Here is a 21944-nt window from a genome sequence, read left to right as displayed (position 1 = left end):
CATGATGAGAGGCTGTTGAATATTGGATGAGGCTAGATGGACTCTATCAGAGCTGTGTGTTTGTGGATCATTTGTTCCCAGGAGCAAAGGTCTGCTGAAGAGGTGCGTATGTCAGTGGAGGCTCCTCAGAGGAGGAAGGGGACCATCTTCAGTTGAATTTCATAAAAATAGTGAAACATTAAAGTTATCCTTTTTAGATAAAACTATACTAAATGTATTAACGTCACCAAATAATTAATAAAAACACTGTTTTGCAAAGGTCTATAGTAGACTCAGCAGCACACTGTAGGGTAGCACCATGGTGTACCTGGAGGACAGCTAGCTTCCATCCTCCTCTGGGTACAATGATTTCAATACAAAACCCAGGAGGCTCATGGTTCTCACCCCCTTCAATAGACTTACACAGTAATTATGACAACTTCCGGAGGATTGTCCTCCAACCTATCAGAGCTCTTGCAGCATGAACTGACACGTTGTCCACCCAATCAATGTATCAGAAAAAGAATCTAGTACTGAAAGAATAAGCTACAGCTAGCTAACACTGCAGTGTATAAAATATGGTGAATAGTAGACTCAGAGACAATAGTTGAACAGTTTCGAACAAATGTATTTCTTCAAACATGGAGAAACAAGAGTGCTAGTTATATTTAGTTGTATTTTTTTTTTAACTTTCACTAGTTTAGCCAACTCAAACACCCAGCTTCAACAGAGAGGGATGCCAGCTGGTTATGGCTATCCAACATTGGAACTCTTCATGGTAAACTTGTGGTTTTATTCATTTATTGCCACCGGGCCCGCCGATGTAACTGATAAACAGCTTGCTGACTGTACTACATTATTGTAGCGGGGTTTATTCATGCATTAGTTCTAGTAGCTAAGTTCACTATGAGGTGACAACGATGTAGGCTTTGTTGTAAAAGTTAGCAGTCATGATATGAAGGTTTGGCTTGGAAAGTTTTTTTTTTCTTCGCCTGCTCAGACAGCTGATGTGCTAGAAGTCCACATGCGAAGACAAAAGGTGAGAAGAAGAAGAGAGCGCGTAGAAGCGGGAAGGAATTATATATACAACGAGAAAAGTGATCATGCTGTTTGTATGTGACTGCTATGAAAGTGAGCTGTGTTTGTGTGTGATCATGGGGTATATTCATTCTACTGATTCTGTTGAAAAATGTTTATTAAACGGAAGCAAATAGAACAAAATGGGGATAAACCTACCTGAATTTGTCCAATAGAAACTCTGATTTGAAACTATTACGCTAATGATTACACTCTAGATTAGCTAGATACAGGCAAACAGTGTGTAAAGGCGGGATCGAATGTGTCACTGTCACCTTGATTACTTTAAGCATTAGCTATCTGTGCAGCTAACCAATCGCTGCAGCTGTACGCAGCCCATCTGTAAATAGCCCATCCAATCTACCTACCTCGTCCCCATGTTGTTTCATCTACTTTTTTGCTCTTTTGCACACCAGTATCACTACTTACACACCATCATCTGCTCATCTATCACTCCAGTGTTAATCTGTTAAATTGTAATTATTTCACTACTATGGCCTATTTATTGCCTTACCTCCTCATGCCATTTGCACACACTGTATATAGACTCTTTTTTCTATTGTGTTATTGACTGTGCGTTTTGTTTATTCCATGTGTAACTCTGTTGTTTGTGTCACACAGCTTTGCTTTATCTTGGCCAGGTTGCATTTGTAAATGAGAACTTGTTCTCAACTGGCCTACCTGGTTAAATAAAGGTGAAATAAAAAATACAAACATTTCTCTCGACCTGTGTGCACCTACGTTGTAATCTTTCATTCATAGGCTAGGTTGTATCAACCTCATGATGGGGTACAGGGAACATTCTAGTATCATGTAGTATCCTAAACCCATCACTGTTACATTGAACTTGGTGAATGGAATATGAATGACAGTCATCCAATATGCTGTAACAGAAATAAGGCCATGCTCATAAAAAATCGAATCACCCTCCCTCATCTTAAACGGCACGAGCGCCTCTGGTGTGTATGAACAGCAGACTGATGTGTGTGTGTGTCCTGTGTTTCCAGGGGTAAAGGTCCGTTGAAGAATACCTCTGATGTCATCAGTGCTGCTAAGAAGATTGCTGAGGCTGGATCCAGGATGGATAAACTGGGCCGCACCATCGCAGACCAGGTAGATTACACACCGATCCATGTCTCACCATCTAACACTCTGTTGCCCTGGTGTTTCTCTCGCTCTCTCTCTCTCCCAGGTGTTTCTCTCGCTCTCTCTCTCTCCCAGGTGTTTCGCTCTCTCTCTCTCCCAGGTGTTTCTCTCGCTCTCTCTCTCTCCCAGGTGTTTCTCTCGCTCTCTCTCTCTCCCAGGTGTTTCTCGCTCTCTCTCTCTCCCAGGTGTTTCTCTCGCTCTCTCTCTCTCCCTGGTGTTTCTCTCGCTCTCTCTCTCTCCCAGGTGTTTCTCGCTCTCTCTCTCTCCCAGGTGTTTCTCTCGCTCTCTCTCTCTCCCTGGTGTTTCTCTCGCTCTCTCTCTCTCCCTGGTGTTTCGCTCTCTCTCTCTCCCAGGTGTTTCTCTCGCTCTCTCTCTCTCCCTGGTGTTTCTCTCGCTCTCTCTCTCTCCCAGGTGTTTCTCTCGCTCTCTCTCTCTCCCTGGTGTTTCTCTCGCTCTCTCTCTCTCCCTGGTGTTTCTCTCGCTCTCTCTCTCTCCCTGGTGTTTCTCTCGCTGTCTCTCGCTATCTCTCTCTCCTTGGTGTTTCTCTCGCTCTCTCTCTCGCTCTCTCTCTCTCCTTGGTGTTTCTCTCGCTCTCTCTCTCTGGTGTTTCTCTCGCTCTCTCTCTCTGGTGTTTCTCTCGCTCGCTCTCTCTGGTGTTTCTCTCGCTCGCTCTCTCTCTCGTTGGTGTTTCTCTCGCTCGCTCTCTCTCTCGTTGGTGTTTCTCTCGCTCGCTCTCTCTCACTCGTTGGTGTTTCGCTCGCTCTCTCTCTCTCTCGTTGGTGTTTCGCTCGTTCGCTCTCTCTCTCTCTCTCGTTGGTGTTTCTCTCGCTCTCTCTCTCTCGTTGGTGTTTCTCGCGCTCTCTCTCTCTCTCTCGTTGGTGTTTCTCGCGCTCGCTCTCTCTCTCTCTCGTTGGTGTTTCTGCTCGCTCTCTCTCTCTCACTCGTTGGTGTTTCTCTCGCTCGCTCTCTCTCTCTCTCTCGTTGGTGTTTCTCGCTCGTTCTCTCTCTCTCTCTCTCGTTGGTGTTTCTCGCGCTCTCTCTCTCTCACTCGTTGGTGTTTCTCTCGCTCTCTCTCTCTCTCTCTCGTTGGTGTTTCTCGCGCTCGCTCGCTCTCTCTCTCTCTCTCGTTGGTGTTTCTCCCGCTCTCTCTCTCTCTCTCTCGTTGGTGTTTCTCGTGCTCGCTCGCTCTCTCTCTCTCTCTCGTTGGTGTTTCTCTCGCTCTCTCTCTCTCTCGTTGGTGTTTCTCTCGCTCTCTCTCTCTCTCTCGTTGGTGTTTCTCTCGCGCTCGCTCTCTCTCTCTCTCTCGTTGGTGTTTCTCGCGCTCTCTCTCTCTCTCTCGTTGGTGTTTCTCTCGCGCTCTCTCTCTCTCTCTCTCTCGTTGGTGTTTCTCTCGCGCTCTCTCTCTCTCTCTCGTTGGTGTTTCTCGCTCGCTCTCTCTCTCTCTCTCGTTGGTGTTTCTCGCGCTCTCTCTCTCTCTCGTTGGTGTTTCTCTCGCTCTCTCTCTCTCTCTCGTTGGTGTTTCTCGCTCTCTCTCTCTCTCTCGTTGGTGTTTCTCTCGCGCCTCTCTCTCTCTCTCGTTGGTGTTTCTCTCGCCTCTCTCTCTCTCTCTCGTTGGTGTTTCTCTCGCGCTCTCTCTCTCTCTCTCTCTCGTTGGTGTTTCTCGCGCTCTCTCTCTCTCTCGTTGGTGTTTCTCTCGCTCTCTCTCTCTCTCGTTGGTGTTTCTCGCGCTCTCTCTCTCTCTCGTTGGTGTTTCTCTCGCGCTCTCTCTCTCTCTCTCGTTGGTGTTTCTCTCGCGCTCTCTCTCTCTCTCTCGTTGGTGTTTCTCTCGCTCTCTCTCTCTCGTTGGTGTTTCTCTCGCTCTCTCTCTCTCTCTCTCGTTGGTGTTTCTCTCGCTCTCTCTCTCGTTGGTGTTTCTCTCGCTCTCTCTCTCGTTGGTGTTTCTCTCGCTCTCTCTCGTTGGTGTTTCTCTCGCTCGCTCGCTATCTCTCTCTCCTTGGCGTTTCTCTCGCTCTCTCGCTATCTCTCTCTCCTTGGTGTTTCTCTCGCTCTCTCGCTATCTCTCTCTCCTTGGCGTTTCTCTCGCCATCTCTCTCTCCTTGACGTTTCTCTCGCTCTCTCGCTCTCTCTCCTTGGCGTTTCTCTCGCCATCTCTCTCTCCTTGACGTTTCTCTCGCTCTCTCGCTCTCTCTCCTTGGCGTTTCTCTCGCCATCTCTCTCTCCTTGGCACGTTTCTCTCGCTCTCTCGCTCTCTCTCCTTGGCATTTCTCTCGCCATCTCTTTCTATCTTCCCGTCTTGCTTCTCCACCCCATGTCTCCCCTCTCCACCACCCCATGTCTCCTGTATCCCCCTCTTCTCCATCTCTATCAATCCATCCCAGACAGTGTATGAAAGCACACAGCCCTCTATCTCCATGAGGGTTTAACATTTTTCCAGTATCTTCCAAATGTTCCATCCTGAGAATAAATCACTTTTTCCCGCCAAAAACGGGACGTGACATTTTAAAGCATGTCTAGATTTGATTAGAGCTTTGATTTCCATGGAAACCTAAACCAGATGAGCCCTGCAAATACATTTTGAGTTCAAGCCTTAAAAAAAAAAAGCCCAAATGATTGTCCCATTATCCAATATGATAGGCTGTAGCCTACAGCCTATTACACATGTCAGGGAAACCATAAAAGGCCGTAGAAGTCTGCTCCCCTGGGTAAATACATTGAACAAGCTACAGTAATCTTTTTTTGTGTGGACTGTATTATAAGGACTGGGATAATAGTGCACCTCGTTCAAACCATGACGCTGGGAGAGAATGTGTGACGCTTGCTGGGAGAGAATGTGTGACGCTTGCTGGGAGAGAATGTGTGACGCTTGCTGGGAGAGAATGTGTGACGCTTGCTGGGAGAGAATGTGTGACGCTTGCTGGGAGAGAATGTGTGACGCTTGCTGGGAGAGAATGTGTGACGCTTGCTGGGAGAGAACATGCGGCCTAAGTTAAAATTCTAGGCTGGCAAAATGTAAATGTTGTAATATAATACGGCCTATTTTACATTTTTATAATTAGTAGTGTGGCACGTTACCTTTTGATATATCACCTAATGTTGTGTGATGTGGGTATTACTGCTTTTCTCTCTCTAGTAACCCAGTGTTGCTTCATTTCTTCCTCGCTTTCAACAGTTAGTTGAAATACATTTAGTTCTTAGCTTCATCATTCTAATGACATGCATAAATAATAATAGAGTAAGATACAGACTGCTTTCACTTCTTCTTCAACAAGATTGAATTGTTATGGGTCTGAATAAACAATTGCTTTGGATCAGGCAACACGGACACCATGCCCAGGCTTGTGAAAATGCGACACGGGAGGTCAGCAGTTACCGATTTCTAAGCCCTTTATCAATTGGTGTGGAGATGGGCGCCAATGCCTCCTACAGTGGGAGAGATGCCCAGATTTCACTGGACAGCTACCTGCCCCTTAAGCTGGACAGCCCCGAGTCAATTGTTGTTCTACCACAGTTTACCTGCTTCATTTGGTGCATGAAGCTTAGGGAAATTGACATTTTCTCCTTACAGTATTTTTCTTAATTTTTATTTTATTTAACTTGGCAAGTCAGTTAAGAACAAATTCTTATTGACAATGACGGCCTACTGGGGAACAGTGGGTTTACTGCCTTGTTCAGGGGCAGAATGACTGATTTGTACCTTGTCAGCTCGGGGATTTGATCCAGCAACCTTTCGGTTACTGGCCCAACGCTCTAACCACTAGGCTACCTGCCACCCCAACAATAAATCCAACTTCACTCATCAGGCTCCTTGAGAGAAAAGGACTTTACATTTTTCTGTCAGAGGAAAGCCACCCTGAGGAAACCAGAGAATATATATGGTGTAGGTGTGTACGCCCCAACACTCCCTCAAGAAACAAAATACAAGTTATTTGATGAACTCAAGGTCGACCGTAGAGAACATCCCCCCCCCCCCCCCCCAAACAAGAACACACCTACCTGGTAGGTGACTTCAGTGCAAGAGTCGTCGCAGACCAAGACTCCTGGCCCTCCTGCTTGGGACACCGTGGCATTGGTAAGATAAATGACAATGGTCAGCATCTCATTGAGATCTGCACCGTCCACAATGTATGCATCACCAACTCAAGCTTCCAGACAAGTCTCCGGAAGACACCCACGGTCAAGTCAATGGCAACAGCTGGATCTGATCCTTACACGATGAGCCGATCTGAGGCATCCTCCAAAAACCTGCAGTTTTCACAGCACATACTGCGACACAGACCACTCCCTCGTGTGGTGTAGATTCTACAGACAGGAGATACACCAAGCCATACCCAAAAATGAGCCCCACGCATCGACAGCAGCGAAAACAGCTGACCCAACAACTGCTGCAGCATTCCCTCTCCTACTCTGCCCAGCAGAAATGGGACACCCTGAGACACCAACCACAGCACGGCCTTCACAGCTTTTGGCAAAACGCTGAGAAAGGACAGACTGGTTTGAAGCCACTGGAACTGAAACACATCCTGGAAGAAAAGGGCATTACCCTCACCAACTTCAAGTTTACCCCCAAAATGAAAAGACCCTAGAGCGGCGAGGAAGAGACTCCAGCAAGCCTCAAGACGCTGTGTTATTGGCTGCTGCTCTGCAATGACATCTGTCATCTGCTGACACAGGCAACGTCAGAGGCAAGTACGACGGCATCAAAAACAGCCTAGCCAGTGAAGAAGCACAAGGGGCAGTGATGGGATCACTGCTGAAACCCTCAAGTGTGGGGACTCCACAAGCTCCTCTGTTTGTGCTGGCGGGATGGTGCTGTCCCTCAGGACATTAGGAATGCCAGTATTGTCACCCTGTACAAAAAAAAACAAGAGAGACGGGAATGATTGTGACTACCGTGGCATCGTCCTACTCAGCATCACTGGTCAACTTTGCACTGAATATACACCAGATCCTCAGAGGGAAACTTTACCCAGAGTCACAGGCAGGGTTCAGAGCAGAAACACCCACCACAGACATGATCATGTCTCCTGAGACAATTACAGAGAGCAGAGGACCTAGTCAGCAGGAGCGGCCTCTTCAAGATGGTCCAACAGGATAGGATGTGCCTCCTCAGTATTCTTCCCGTCCTTCCACACCAACATGCAAGGAACCATCCAGTTTGACGTGTCCACATCGGACTCCTTCGGCATTAAGGTTGTGTGCTGGCACCAAACTTGTTGGGGATATTGTTTTCCCTCCTCTTCCGGCAAGCCTTTGGGACATCTACAAGAATGGATGGGAAACTAGTTGATCTTGCTCACTTAAAAGCTAAAAACAAAGTTGCAACCACTCCTCATCCGGGATATGTTATACGCTAACAATGCAGTAATAGCGCCCCATTGCCAAGAGCACCTACAAACCCTCATGGACCTTAACATGCCAGGAATTCAGCTTGAAGAACTCCAAAACAATGGGACAGGGCATTGAACAAGCCCACTTCCATTACCATTAACAACTACACACTGAAAGATGACAGCAACTTCACTTAACCTTGGGTCCACCATCACCAGCAACCTGTCACTTGACGCCGAGCTCAGAAGCCGTATCTGAAAATCAACCTCTGGTAAGCTTAGATCTAGTTCAGTAGTCACCATCCTTTTTCTGAGTAAAAATCAGTCACAATCAAAAAACAAAAATAAGCCCAGGTGTTACATTCTCTAAATAAATAAAAATGTTACATGATTTACAAAATCTAAGCCAATGCAACATTAACCTAATAAAACCAGTTGTGTCAGAATGAGGTTTGTGCAGTAGGTCTAACACATTATCACAGCATATTGGCTATATGCCTGGTCTGATACATTATCACAGCATATTGGCTATATGCCTGGTCTGATACATTATCACAGCACATTGGCTATATGCCTGGCCTGATACATTATCACAGCACATTGGCTATATGCCTGGCCTGATACATTATCACAGCATATTGACTATATGCCTGGCCTGATACATTATCACAGCATAGGGGCTATATGCCTGGTCTGATACATTATCACAGCATAGGGGCTATATGCATGGTCTGATACATTATCACAGCATAGGGGCTATATGCCTGGTCTAATACATTATCACAGGATAGGGGCTATATGCCTGGCCTGACAATATTGTTCTCAGACCATATTATATTTCAAAACTCCAGCTTTGATTAAAATCAATCAGGCAAAACTGAGCATATATTGAAATTCTTTTCTATTTTGTTTGCCTGGACTGATGGTCAGTCTCTGCAGAGGGAGAGAGCAGAGCAGCAGAGGGTCCTACCTCTCACGGTCCCTGCTCTCCTTTCTCCAGTGAGACTGGGGTGTATTCATTCCGCCTCGCAGTTGTAAAATCGATCATTTAGCATTTACCCTCAGAGTGGGCACATAAACGTTCGCAAGACTCATGAAGTAGAAATTCTGGTTATTTAATTCAATGTATGGGTTTTCTTTGTTCATATTTCCTGGGTTATGTCAGAGTTCTGTGTGGTTGTGCGTAATAGGAGATTGCGGGCCTCCGTGCGTGTAGAAATAGACTTTGTGTCAGTATATCGAGTAAGATAACATTGTTCCGTTGATGAATGGTGATGAAATATATCATTAATAATCATAAGACAAATGTGACCATGGATGGGGTAAATGGCCTTTTACATTGTAGAACCAGTTTATTGGTTGTAATTGGCAATTGGATGGTCGGGGGTGAGTGGCAAGTGCTTTTGTAGCTGTTTGATTATGTACAGATTATATTTTGTTTCTCAAGGGGAGGCTGTGCAGTCTTGCCCTCTACCTGTGTCCGTTCAGATGGGGCAGGGCCTGATACAGAGGCTATTTATTTTGGCCTGTGTATTTTTGGTAAATCTACTTGTATATTTTGTATGATCCTGCGGCGGCCACGTTCGCCATTGGATCACCAAGACTTGTAAATAAATGTCCAATCTGAACCCGTCAACCTGACTTGTCATCTGAACCCGTCAACCTGACTTGTCTTCTGAACCCGTCAACCTGACTTGTCTTCTGAACCCGTCAACCTGACTTGTCTTCTGAACCCGTCAACCTGACTTGTCTTCTGAACCCGTCAACCTGACTTGTCTTCTGAACCCGTCAGCCTGACTTGTCTTCTGAACCCGTCAGCCTGACTTGTCTTCTGCTGATTGAAGGCTCTTATTACTGATACAAGGGCTTCATTTTACAACTATATCATCAAAATGTGTTGTAGACAAAGTAATGAGAAGGGCTGTCTCATAGCCTCAATAAATAGACAAAGATTTGTGGTTGGAAAAAGTAACAGCGTGTATAGATAATACATTTTTTACTTGAGACTTGAAAAAAAAAACTTGACTTTCTCTTAGAATGTACGACTTAGACTTGACTCTTGACCCGTTCTACTTGGGATGCGACTTGAGACTCGGGCCTTGTGACCTGAGACTTGCTTGTGACTGGAATAATAGTGTACTGGTCCCACACCTCTGTCGATCGCTGTCGGCTTGTTGGTGACCACTGATCTCGAGTATGGCACAAACTCACAGTCCACACAAAGGTGCCTGTTTCACCAGCACGCTCACACCACGTGTGAAGGCTAAGCAACTTCCACCTGCGCTGCCTGAGGTGAATACTGGGAATCACCCGGAAGGACAGGATCACACATACCGCAGTCCTGGAGTGAGCACAACTACGCAGTATGTACACTCTACTGAGGCAACGATGTCTTCGCTGCCTCTGCCTCGTACATCGGATGGATGACGGACGAATCCAGAAGGACATTCTCTGTGCAGAATTGTCCTCTGGAAAGAGTTCAACTGGTAGCCCAAAGCTTATACGCTGTAGAGATATTTGCAAGCTAGACCTCAAGTCCTTCGCCATCAACATCGACACCTGGGAAGATTCTGCCCACCGTCTCCATTGGCAGCAGGCACTTTGCGGCGGGCTCCTGACAAGCGACACAACCCTGGCTCAACACTGAGAAGTGAAGAGAGCGAAGAGGAAATAACTTCAGGACAGCACCACTTCTACAACATCTGTCTGGCTTACAAATGTGACAACTGTGGTTGAGTCTGACTCACACGGATTGGACTTAACAGCCACAGCAGACCTAACTCCACAAGTTCACAGCCACAGCAGACCTAACCCCTCAAGTTCACAGACGCTGCACTAAGACCTAACCCCTAACCCCTCAAGGTCACAGACGCTGCACTAAGACCTAACCCCTCAAGGTCACAGACGCTGCACTAAGACCTAACCCCTCAAGGTCACAGACGCTGCACTAAGACCTAACCCCTAACCCCTCAAGGTCACAGACGCTGCACTAAGACCTAACCCCTCAAGTTCACAGACGCTGCACTAAGACCTAACCCCTCAAGGTCACAGACGCTGCACTAAGACCTAACCCCTAACCCCTCAAGGTCACAGACGCTGCACTAAGACCTAACCCCTCAAGGTCACAGACGCTGCGCTAAGACCTAACCCCTCAAGGTCACAGACGCTGTGCTAAGACCTAACCCCTCAAGGGACAAGAAATATGTGGTCTTCTGAGACTAGCTTTTCCTGGGACTCCACAAGAGCTAAAAAAGAAGAGGCCAGTGGAGAGCAGGTGCATATTATGCAAAATATTAGTGCAGAGACAAAGTTTAAATGTTTGTAATTTATCAGATGCTCTTATCCAGAGTGACTTACAGTAGTGTGTGCGTACATTTTCATACTGGTCCCCCCCTGTGGGAATCGAACCCACAACCCTGCCGTTACAAAGCGCCATGCCCTACCAACTGAGCTACACGGGTTAGGAGTTTATGTATATTAGCACATTGTTCATTAACTAAATTTAGGCTACTATTGCATTGAGTTTATTACCTGAGCGGTAGGCTAGGACGTCTAGCTGGGTAGATGGGTGTAGGTAGATGCACTGTATTTACAAAAGTATGTGGACACCCCTTCAAATTAGTGGATTCTACTTCAACCACACTCGTTGCTTACAGGTGTATAAAATCGAGCACACAGCCGTGCATTCTCCATAGACAAACATTGGCAGTAGAATGGCCTTACTGAAAAGCTCAGTGACTTTCAACATGGCACCGTCATAAGGATGCCCACTTTTCCAACAAGTCAGTTTGTCAAATGTCTACCCTGCTTGAGCTGCCTCAGGTCAACTGTAAGTGCTGTTATTGTACATTGGAAACGTCTAAGAGCAACAATGTCTCAGCCAAGAATTGGTAGGCCACACAAGCTCACAGAACATGACCGCTGTCCTCGGTTGCAATACTCATTACAGAGTTCCAAACTGCCTCTGGAAGCAATGTCGGCACAAGAACTGTTCGTCGGGAGCTTCAAGAAATGGGTTTCCATGGCCGAGCAGCCGCACACAAGCCTCAGATCACCATGCGCAATGCCAAACGTCGGCTGGAGTGGTGTAAAGCTCGCTACCATTGGACTCTGGAGCCGTGGAAATTTGTTCTCTGGAGTGATGAATCACGCTTCACCATCTGGCAGTCCGGTAGACAAATCTGACTTTGATGGTTGCCAGGAGAACTCTACCTGCCCCAATGCATAGTGTCAACTGTAATGTTTGGTGGAGGAGAATTGATGGTCTGGGGCTGTTTTTCATGGTTTGGGCTAAGCCCCTTGAAGGGCAATCTTAACGCTCCAGCATGCAATGACTCACATTCTAGACAAGTCTGTGCTTCCAACTTGTGGCAACAGTTTGGGGAAGGCCCTTGCCTGTTTCAGCATGACAATGCCCCTGTGCGCAAAGCGAGGCCCATACAGAAATGGTTTGTTGAGATCGGTGTGGAAGAACTTGACTGGAATGCACAGAGCCCTGACCTCAACCCCATCAAACACCTTTGAGATTAATTGGAATGCTGACTGTGAGCCAGGACTAATCGCCCAACATCAGTGCACGACCTCACTAATGCTCTGCCTCCCTGCAGCAGTGTTCCAACATCTTGTGGAAAGCCTTCCCAGAAGAGTGGGGGTTATTGCAGCAAAGGGGGGGACCAATTCCATATGATTTTGGAATGAGATGTTTGACGAGCAGGTGTCCACATATTTTTGGTTGTGTAGTGTATATATTGAACATGATTAGATATGTGGCCTCTGCCTATTACCCAGGAACACAGCAGGAACAGAACATCTGGGGCTGGTGTTTCCTCTGCCTGTTACCCAGGAACAGAATAGCCTTGTTTGAATTTTGATTCGGTTGTCAGATGGGCACCTTTCTGAACAAAAGTGTATTGTCTTACATGCGCTTATACACACTTTAAACATGTAAAACATGTAGCCTAGCGTTGAGCCAGTCAGTTTATACACGCTTTAAGGTTAAACATGTAGCCTAGCGTTGAGCCAGTCAGTTTATACACGCTACAAGGTTAAATATGTAGCCTAGCGTTCAGCCAGTCAGTTTATACACGCTACATGGTTAAATATGTAGCCTAGCTTCGTAGCGATCAGCCAATCAGTTTATACAAGTGTCACAATATTGGTTTGTGTATTGTTTGTTATCCAGCAAAGTAATTTTTGTTGTTGTCCTTCCTTCTGTTGTTATGTAGATGGAACAGCTGTTCATGATTGAGGTTTAGATTGTTCCATTACTCCTCCTATCTAACGTTAGCAGAGTCCTTGTTATATGTAGCAATAGGCCTCACTTCTCCTGCTCTGACCTTGTTATGCTCGGGGTCATGTTAAATATTAATTACCCACATCAAGCATTCTCTCGCTCTCTCATTTATTTACCTAAGTATTTTTTATCCTTTTTGAGGAACAGCCTACACACACTGGCTCTGTAATGAGGCTGGATGGAAGGCAGCTGCCTCTTGCATTAGATACAACTACTGTTTGATATGTAGTGTTAGCTGCATAGGTCTTCCATGCAGGGCTCTAGCAGGAGATGCCTGCCAATCACCGAGTATTTCCTTTTGAAGGATATCACTGTTATTCATTAAAGACAGCAGATGGGCACCGTGCAGGTGTGTGTGGGCGTTCGTCAGTCCATTCTCTTGTGTGTCTCCAAGGCGTGTGTGTATGAATCCCATTAATGGATAGGTTTTTTGTTGTTCAGCACTCTGCCCACAGCCAAGGCTTTTCATGTATTTATACTGTCGACTAGAGCAGGGGATCTAGGGAGTGCCAGGACTGAACCAGCAAAGCTCTCTTTGACCAGACCCAGGCTAAAACATTCTAAAACTCAGCCTGACCCAAACCATGCTAAACCAGGCTAACACGCAGCCTGACCCAACCAGGCGTATTAACCAGGACTGCTTATAGGGATACAGGAGATGCAGGAAGTAAGAGAGGGATATAGAGCAGTGGGGAATGATGCAGGAAGTAAGAGAGGGATATAGGGCAGTGGGGAGTGATGCAGGAAGTAAGAGAGGGATATAGGGCAGTGGGGAGCGATGCAGGAAGTAAGAGAGGGATATAGGGCAGTGGGGAGCGATGCAGGAAGTAAGAGAGGGATATAGGGCAGTGGAGAGCGATGCAGGAAGTGAGAGAGGGATATAGGGCAGTGGGGAGCGATGCAGGAAGTAAGAGGGATATAGGGCAGTGGGGAGCGATGCAGGAAGTAAGAGGGATATAGGGCAGTGGGGAGCGATGCAGGAAATAAGAGGGATATAGGGCAGTGGGGAGCAATGCAGGAAGTAAGAGGGGGATATAGGGAGTGGGTTAGGAAGAGGGAGGGAGTGAGAGATGGGGAAGGGGGAGTAATAAGGAGAGGGCTCTCCTGAGATCTGAATTCATTGCGAATCTTTAATTAGCTAGGTAATTACCATGTGGGGTTGTTTTTTTTTATTTATTTACGTGTTGGCACAATATTTAGACTGCCATCTTGACGAGTGACTGGCTGGAGATAACCCACCACGGTCAGGAGGACCTAGCTGTCTACGCAGTTGTAACGTGAATATTAACTGTAGTGACGTGAATATTAACTGTAGTGACGTGAATATTAACTGGAGTGGCGTGAATATTAACTCAGCAATCTCTCTCTCTCTGTCTCTCTCTGTCTCTCTCTGTCTCTCTCTCTGTCTCTCTGTCTCTCTGTCTGTCTGTCTGTCTCTGTCTGTCTGTCTCTCTGTCTGTCTGTCTGTCTCTCTGTCTGTCTGTCTCTCTGTCTGTCTCTCTGTCTCTCTGTCTGTCTGTCTGTCTGTCTGTCTGTCTGTCTGTCTGTCTGTCTGTCTGTCTGTCTGTCTGTCTGTTTCTCTGTCTGTTTCTCTGTCTGTCTGTTTCTCTGTCTGTCTGTTTCTCTGTCTGTCTGTTTCTCTGTCTGTTTCTCTGTCTGTTTCTCTGTCTGTCTGTCTGTCTGTCTGTCTGTCTGTCTGTCTGTCTGTCTGTCTGTCTGTCTGTCTGTCTGTCTGTCTGTCTGTCTGTCTGTCTGTCTGTCTGTCTGTCTGTCTGTCTGTCTGTCTGTCTCTGTTTGTCTGTCTCTGTCTGTCTGTCTGTCTGTCTGTCTGTCTGTCTGTCTGTCTGTCTGTCTGTCTGTCTCTCTGTCTGTCTCTCTGTCTGTCTGTCTGTCTGTCTGTCTGTCTGTCTGTCTGTCTGTCTGTCTGTCTGTCTGTTTCTCTGTTTCTCTGTCTGTCTGTTTCTCTGTCTGTCTGTTTCTCTGTCTGTTTCTCTGTCTGTTTCTCTGTCTGTCTGTCTGTCTGTCTGTCTGTCTGTCTCTCTGTCTCTGTCTGTCTGTCTGTCTGTCTGTCTGTCTGTCTGTCTGTCTGTCTGTCTGTCTGTCTGTCTCGAAGCAACGTCCACCTCTTTTACTGCCCTGTCTAATCCAATCGCGTGGTTATATGCAAATACAAGAGGCCTCGTCTTCCCTAATGACATCAATGCTAATATCCTCTGCGGAACCTCGGGACAAGCAGACAGAAAGAGACAAAGACGTTCTTCAACAATGTTGATGCAATGATCCACATGTTTACAGTAAAAATGAATGTAATTCATTCAAATTCTTGTCTTATATAATGTACATTAAATAACGTTTCCTACATTGGTAGACGATGGTTTGTTACTACGCTGTACCACAGCACAGATAAAGGACGATGTCCATGCAGACCTTTGCCACCTAGGAAATTTGTGTCAGTGTCAAATAGTTGGGTGCCCCTGGTATACAGTATCTACATTAACATGAGCATGACACTTGTATAGGGGAATGGCTCTGTTTACAATATCTACAGTAACAGTATGAATTATTTAGTCACAATTACATGAATATTAACAGTACTATAGGGGAATGGCTGTTTACAATATATACAGTAACAGTGGATAATTGACAGTAATATTAACAGTAGGAACATGGGCCTGTATACATTAACAGAAACATGGGCCTGTATACAGTAACATTAACCTGTTAGGGCTAGGGGGCAGTATTGACACGGCCGGATAAAAAACGTACCCGATTTAATCTGGTTACTACTCCTGCCCAGTAACTAGAATATGCATATAATTATTGGCTTTGGATAGAAAACACCCTAAAGTTTCTAAAACTGTTTGAATGGTGTCTGAGTATAACAGAACTCATATGGCAGGCCAAAACCTGAGAAGATTCCATGCAGGAAGTGGCCTGTCTGACAAGTTGTTGTTCATCTTGGCTCTTTTTATTGAAGACTGAGGATCTTTGCTATAACGTGACACTTCCTACGGCTCCCATAGGCTCTCAGAGCCCGGGAAAAAGCGGAATGATATCGAGGCAGCCTCTGGCTGAAACACATTATCGCGTTTGGCAAGTGGCCGATCAGAGTACTATGGGCTTAGGCGCGTGCCCGAGTCGACCCCATGCTTTATTTTCTTTCGTCTGTTTACCTAAACGCAGATTCCCGGTCGGAATATTATCGCTTTTTTACGAGAAAAATGGCATAAAAATTGATTTTAAACAGCGGTTGACATGCTTCGAAGTACGGTAATGGAATATTTAGAATTTTTTTGTCACGAAATGCGCCATACTCGTCACCCTTATTTACCCTTTCGGATAGTGTCTTGAACGCACTAACAAAACGCCGCTATTTGGATATAACAATGGATTATTTGGGACCAAACCAACATTTGTTATTGAAGTAGAAGTCCCGGGAGTGCATTCTGACGAAGACAGCAAAGGTAATAACATTTTTCTTATAGTAAATCTGACTTTGGTGAGTGCTAAACTTGCTGGGTGTCTAAATAGCTAGCCCTGTGATGCCGGGCTATCTACTGAGAATATTGCAAAATGTGCTTTCACCGAAAAGCTATTTTAAAATCGGACATATCGAGTGCATAGAGGAGTTCTGTATCTATAATTCTTAAAATAATTGTTTTTTGTGAACGTTTATCGTGAGTAATTTAGTAAATTCACCGGCAGTGTTCGGTGGGAATGCTAGTCACATGCTAGTCACATGCTAATGTAAAAAGCTGGTTTTTGATATAAATAAGAACTTGATTGAACAAAACATGCATGTATTGTATAACATAATGTCCTAGGGTTGTCATCTGATGAAGATCATCAAAGGTTAGTGCTGCATTTAGCTGTGGTTTGGGTTTATGTGACATTATATGCTAGCTTGAAAAATGGGTGTCTGATTATTTCTGGCTGGGTACTCTGCTGACATAATCTAATGTTTTGCTTTCATTGTAAAGCCTTTTTGAAATCGGACAGTGTGGTTAGATTAACGAGAGTCTTGTCTTTAAAATGGTGTAAAATAGTCATATGTTTGAAAAATTGAAGTTTTTGCATTTTTGAGGTATTTGAGTAACGCGCCACGTGATTACACTGGCTGTTGAGCGTCCCACCTAGCCCATAGAGGTTAACAGTAGGAACATTGGCCCGTCTAGAGTAATATTAAAACTTCTTAGGGATAGCCCCCTTTGATTCAATTTTCGCCTTAAATGACATACACAAATCTAACTGCCTGTAGCTCAGGCCCTGAAGCAAGGATATGCATCTTCTTGGTACCATTTGAAAGGAAACACTTTGAAGTTTGCGGAAATGTGAATTGAATGTAGGAGAATATAACACAATAGATCTGGTAGAAGAAAATATAAAGGAAAAAAAACAACTTTTGTATTTTTTTTTCTACCACCGTCTTTGAAATGCAAGAGAACGGTCTCCGTTATAGCCATCACTCTGGTTGTAATTCCGATGGTGTCCACAAGAGGGAAGCTGTGTATGTGCAAAGTTTCAGACTGAAAACTTGGAAGTATGAGCAAACTACATGACATTGAGTGTGAAGTCACCCAGGTGTCCTTCACAATTTACATTTTTCTGCCAGAATATTGTCAAATCTGTATACTTGGACTTTGATTTTGCTTTTCCAGTATTAGTATCCATATTTTAAGTTAAACATTTGCAAAACACCGTTTTGGAAAAGGCTTGCTGTCGCCCAAGGTTAGCAGAACAATTGTGTGACAGATACGGGGTTTGAACGAGTGGAAATACAAAATCGATTGTGCATGCTATATGGACTTTTTTAGGATATGAAAAATGACTTTATCTAACAAAATGACACTTCATGTGATCTCTGGGGCCCTTGGGATGATAAATCAGAGCAAGATTTCAGAATGTAAGTACACATTTCACCTTCAGAGGTGAATTTATCAAACCTGTCGTGGTGAAAGTGTTGTTTTGAGCTCTCCTTAAACAATAGCATGGCATTTTTTCACTAACAGCTGCTGTAAATTGAACAGTGCAGTTAGATTAACAAGATTTTAAGATTTCATCCGACATGAGACACTTATGTACCGGCATTTGTTGTTTCTTTAAAATCTGCGATCGTGACACACGGCGCTACATGATTTACAACTGCCCAGTTGACGGGAAGCCTATCCCTAAGAAGTTTTAACAGTATGGAACATTGGCCTGTCTACCGTAACATTAACAGTATGGATCATTTACAGTAACATTTACACAATGGATCATTTACAGTAACCGTAGGAACATGGGCCCATCTACAGTAGCATTAACAGTATGGATCATTTACAGTAACAGTAGAAACATAGGCCCATCTACAGTAACATTAACAGTATGGATCATTTATAGTAACATTAACAGTATGGATCATTTATAGTAACATTAACAATATGGATCATTTATAGTAACATTAACAGTATGGCTCATTTACAGTAGCATTAACATTATGGATAATTTCCAGTAAGTAGGAACATGGGCCCATCTACATTAACAGTATGGATCATTTACAGTAGCATTAACGGTATGGATCATTTACAGTAACAGTAGGAACATGGGCCCATCTACAATAGCATTTACAGTATGGATCATCTACAGTAGCATTAACAGTATGGAACATTTACAGTAACAATAGGAACATGGGCCCATCTACAGTAACATTTACAGTATGGATCATCTACAGTAGCATTAACAGTATGGTGAATAACTATTAGCAGTAAGTTCAGTAATACACACATCCCAATTTAACCCCACTGAATGTAGTTTATTCACCTATACACCAATTAGCATGACGGTCTTATGCATTTACATGAAATTTAATTTACATCAATGAATAAGTGTTTTGCAATGGGATTTGTTTTTCTCCCGGTCAATAATTGTAATTATCGGATTTACTTTTGGGGGGGGGGGGGGGGATTACCGGCAAACGGACACCCCGACACACTCACGTATAGACGGAGGAACTCACACAAATTAAATAATACCTCATTTAGTCTAGAGAATGGACCAGGCAGGCTAATACCTCATTTAGCCTGGAGAATGGACCAGGCAGGCTAATACCTCATTTAGCCTGGAGAAGTGACCAGGCAGGCTAATGCCTCATTTAGTCTGGAGGATGGACCAGGCAGGCTAATACTAATACTTTGCTGGAGACTAAATTTAAAGAAATTACCACAGTGTACTTTATTTCAGTGATGTGTACTTTATTTCAGTGACGTGTACTTTATCTCAGTGATCTATACTTTATCTCAGCGACGTATACCGACAGAACCAGTATACTTTATCTCAGCGACGTGTACCGTAATTTCCGGACTATTAAGCGCACCTGAATATAAGCCGCACCCACTGAATTAAAAAATATATATTATTTTGAACATAAATAAGCCTCACATGTCTATAAGCCGCAGGTGCCTACCGGTACATTGAAACAAATGAACTTTACACAGGCTTTAACGAAACACGGCTTGTAACAAAAATAAATAGGCTTTAACGAAACACGGCTTGTAACAAAAATAAATAGGCTTAAAGAAACACGGCTTGTAACAAAAAATAAAAAATTAGCAGTAAGCTTTAGTTGTCTTTTTGCACTGAGTCAATTCCTCACGCTGCTGTTTCCAACGTCTTATCATCGACTCATTAAGACCAAGCTCCCGTGCAGCAGCTCTATTTCCTTTTCCAACAGCCAGATCAATCGCCTTCAACTTGAAAGCTGCATCATATGCATTTCTCCGTGTCTTTGCCATGATGAGGGTGACAAAATGACTACCGTAATCAGAATGATGGGAAGTTTGAGAGCGCTCAATTTAATCTAAACGGTAAACAAAAAAGTTGTTTGACCTTAACCCGTTCGGCAATTTCATTGGTCTAATGAAAGCTTCATGCCGCCAAAAAACTGAGCACGTCACAGAATGTGTTTAAAAAAAATAATAATTGAAAGTGGGAAAAATCCATATATTAGCCGCGTCATTGTTTAAGCCGCGAGGTTCAAAGCCTGGGAAAAAAAGTTGCGGCTTATAGTCCGGAATTTACGGTACTTTATCTCAGTGATCTTTACTGACAGACCTAGTGTACTTTATATAGTTCACTATTCCTAATATCCACTTTATAGGGAATAGGGTGCCATTTTGGATTTTAACTCTAGACATTGTATCTGTCCTCCCACTCCTTTTTGTTCTCTTCTGATTGAGCAAGTGGTTATTTATCCACTGTCATTTCTTTGCCTGCAAAACATGCACTTATGCTAATTTCAGAGCAACATTTTTTCCATTTGTCAGTTTAGAAGCAGGTAAGCAGGAGGGAAGTTAAGTTAGCAGAGGGCTCTCAGAAAGAGCTGGCAATGCTTCTGAAGAGAGGGAGGGGGAAGAGGAGGCGAGAGGAAGGAGAGGGGATAGGAGAGCAAGGACAGGGAGGAGAGAGGAATGAGGGCGTAGGAGGAGAGATGGGGAGGAGGAGGGGAGGAGGAGGAAGGTGGAGAGGAGGAGGAGGAGAGATGGGGAGGAGGATGGAAGGTGGAGAGGAGGAGAGATGGGTGAGGATGGAAAATGGGTGAGGAGGAGGAGGAATGTACAGTCATGGCCAAAAGTTTTGAGAATGAGACAAATATTAATTTCCACAAAGTTTGCTGCTTCAGTGTCTTTACATATTTTTGTCAGATGTTACTATGGAATACTGAAGTATAATTACAAGCATTTCATAAGTGTCAAAGGCTTTTATTGACAATTACATGAAGTTGATGCAAAGAGTCAATATTTGCAGTGTTGACCCTTCTCTTTCAAGACCTCTGCAATCCGCCCTGGCATGCTGTCAATTAACTTCTGGGCCACATCCTGACTGATGGCAGCCCATTCTTGCATAATCAATGCTTGGAGTTTGTCAGAATTTGTGGGGTTTTGTTTGTCCCACCTGCCTCTTGAGGATTGACCACAAGTTCTCAATGGAATTAAGGTCTGGGGAGTTTCCTGGCCATGGACTTAAAATATTGATGTTTTGTTCCCAGAGCCACTTAGTTATCACTTTTGCCTTATGGCAAGGTGCTCCACCATGTTGGAAAAGGCATTGTTCGTCACCAAACTGTTCCTGGATGGTTGGGAGAAGTTGCTCTCGGAGGATGTGTTGGTACCATTCTTTATTCATGGCTGTGTTCGTAGGCAAAATTGTGAGTGAGCCCTCTGCCTTGGCTGAGAAGCAACTCCAGGCAAGCTTTTTTTCCGGATGCCACAAACAATCGGACAGGGGATTCATCAGAGAAAATGACTTTTCCCCAGTCCTCAGCAGTCCAATCCTTGTACCTTTTGCAGAATATCAGTCTGTCCCTGATGTTTTTCCTGGAGAGAAGTGGCTTCTTTGCTGCCCATCTTGACACCAGGCCGTCCTCCAAATGTCTTTGCCTCACTGTGCGTGCAGATGCACTCACCTGCCTGCTGCCATTCCTGCTGGTGGTGCCCCGATCCCACAGCTGAATCAACTTTAGGAGACGGTCCTGGCACTTGCTGGACTTTCTTGGGTGCACTGAAGCCTTCTTCACAACAATTGAACCGCTCTCCTTGAAGATCTTGATGATCCGATAAATGGTTGATTTAGGTGCAATCTTACTGGCAGCAATATCCTTGCCTGTGAAGCCCTTTTTGTGCAAAGCAATGATGACGGCACGTGTCTCCTTGCAGGTAACCATGATTGACAGAGGAAGAACAATGATTCCAAGCACCACCCTCCTTTTGAGGCTTCACCTGTTATTCGAACTCAACCAGCATGACAGAGTGATCTCCAGCCTTGTCCTCGTCAACACTCACACCTGTTAAATAGAGAATCACTGACATGATGTCAGCTGGTCCTTTTGTGGCAGGGATGAAATGCAGTGGAAATACACTGCTCAAAAAAATAAAGGGAACACTAAAATAACACATCCTAGATCTGAATGAATGAAATAATCTTATTAAATACTTTTTTCTTTACATAGTTGAATGTGCTGACAACAAAATCACACAAAAATAATCAATGGAATTCCAATTTATCAACCCATGGAGGTCTGGATTTGGAGTCACAGTCAAAATTGAAGTGGAAAACAACACTACAGGCTGATCCAACGTTGATGTAAT

At 44.6% G+C, this 21944-nt stretch overlaps 1 protein-coding gene across 2 annotated transcripts in view; it reads left to right on the top strand.

Annotated features, from left to right (window-relative positions):
- Nucleotides 1-21944, top strand: part of LOC106612315 (catenin alpha-1) — a 244829-nt gene that overhangs the window by 198900 nt on the left and 23985 nt on the right. For both annotated transcript variants that reach the window (XM_045724259.1, XM_045724260.1), the window contains one exon: nt 2064-2169. In XM_045724259.1, the coding sequence (XP_045580215.1) occupies nt 2064-2169 (106 nt within the window). The remainder of the gene's footprint in view (nt 1-2063; nt 2170-21944) is intronic.

The sequence above is a fragment of the Salmo salar genome, chromosome ssa09, assembly GCF_905237065.1.
Source record: "Salmo salar chromosome ssa09, Ssal_v3.1, whole genome shotgun sequence".
NCBI lineage: Eukaryota > Metazoa > Chordata > Actinopteri > Salmoniformes > Salmonidae > Salmo > Salmo salar.
This window is presented reverse-complemented; position numbering and strand designations above follow the sequence as displayed.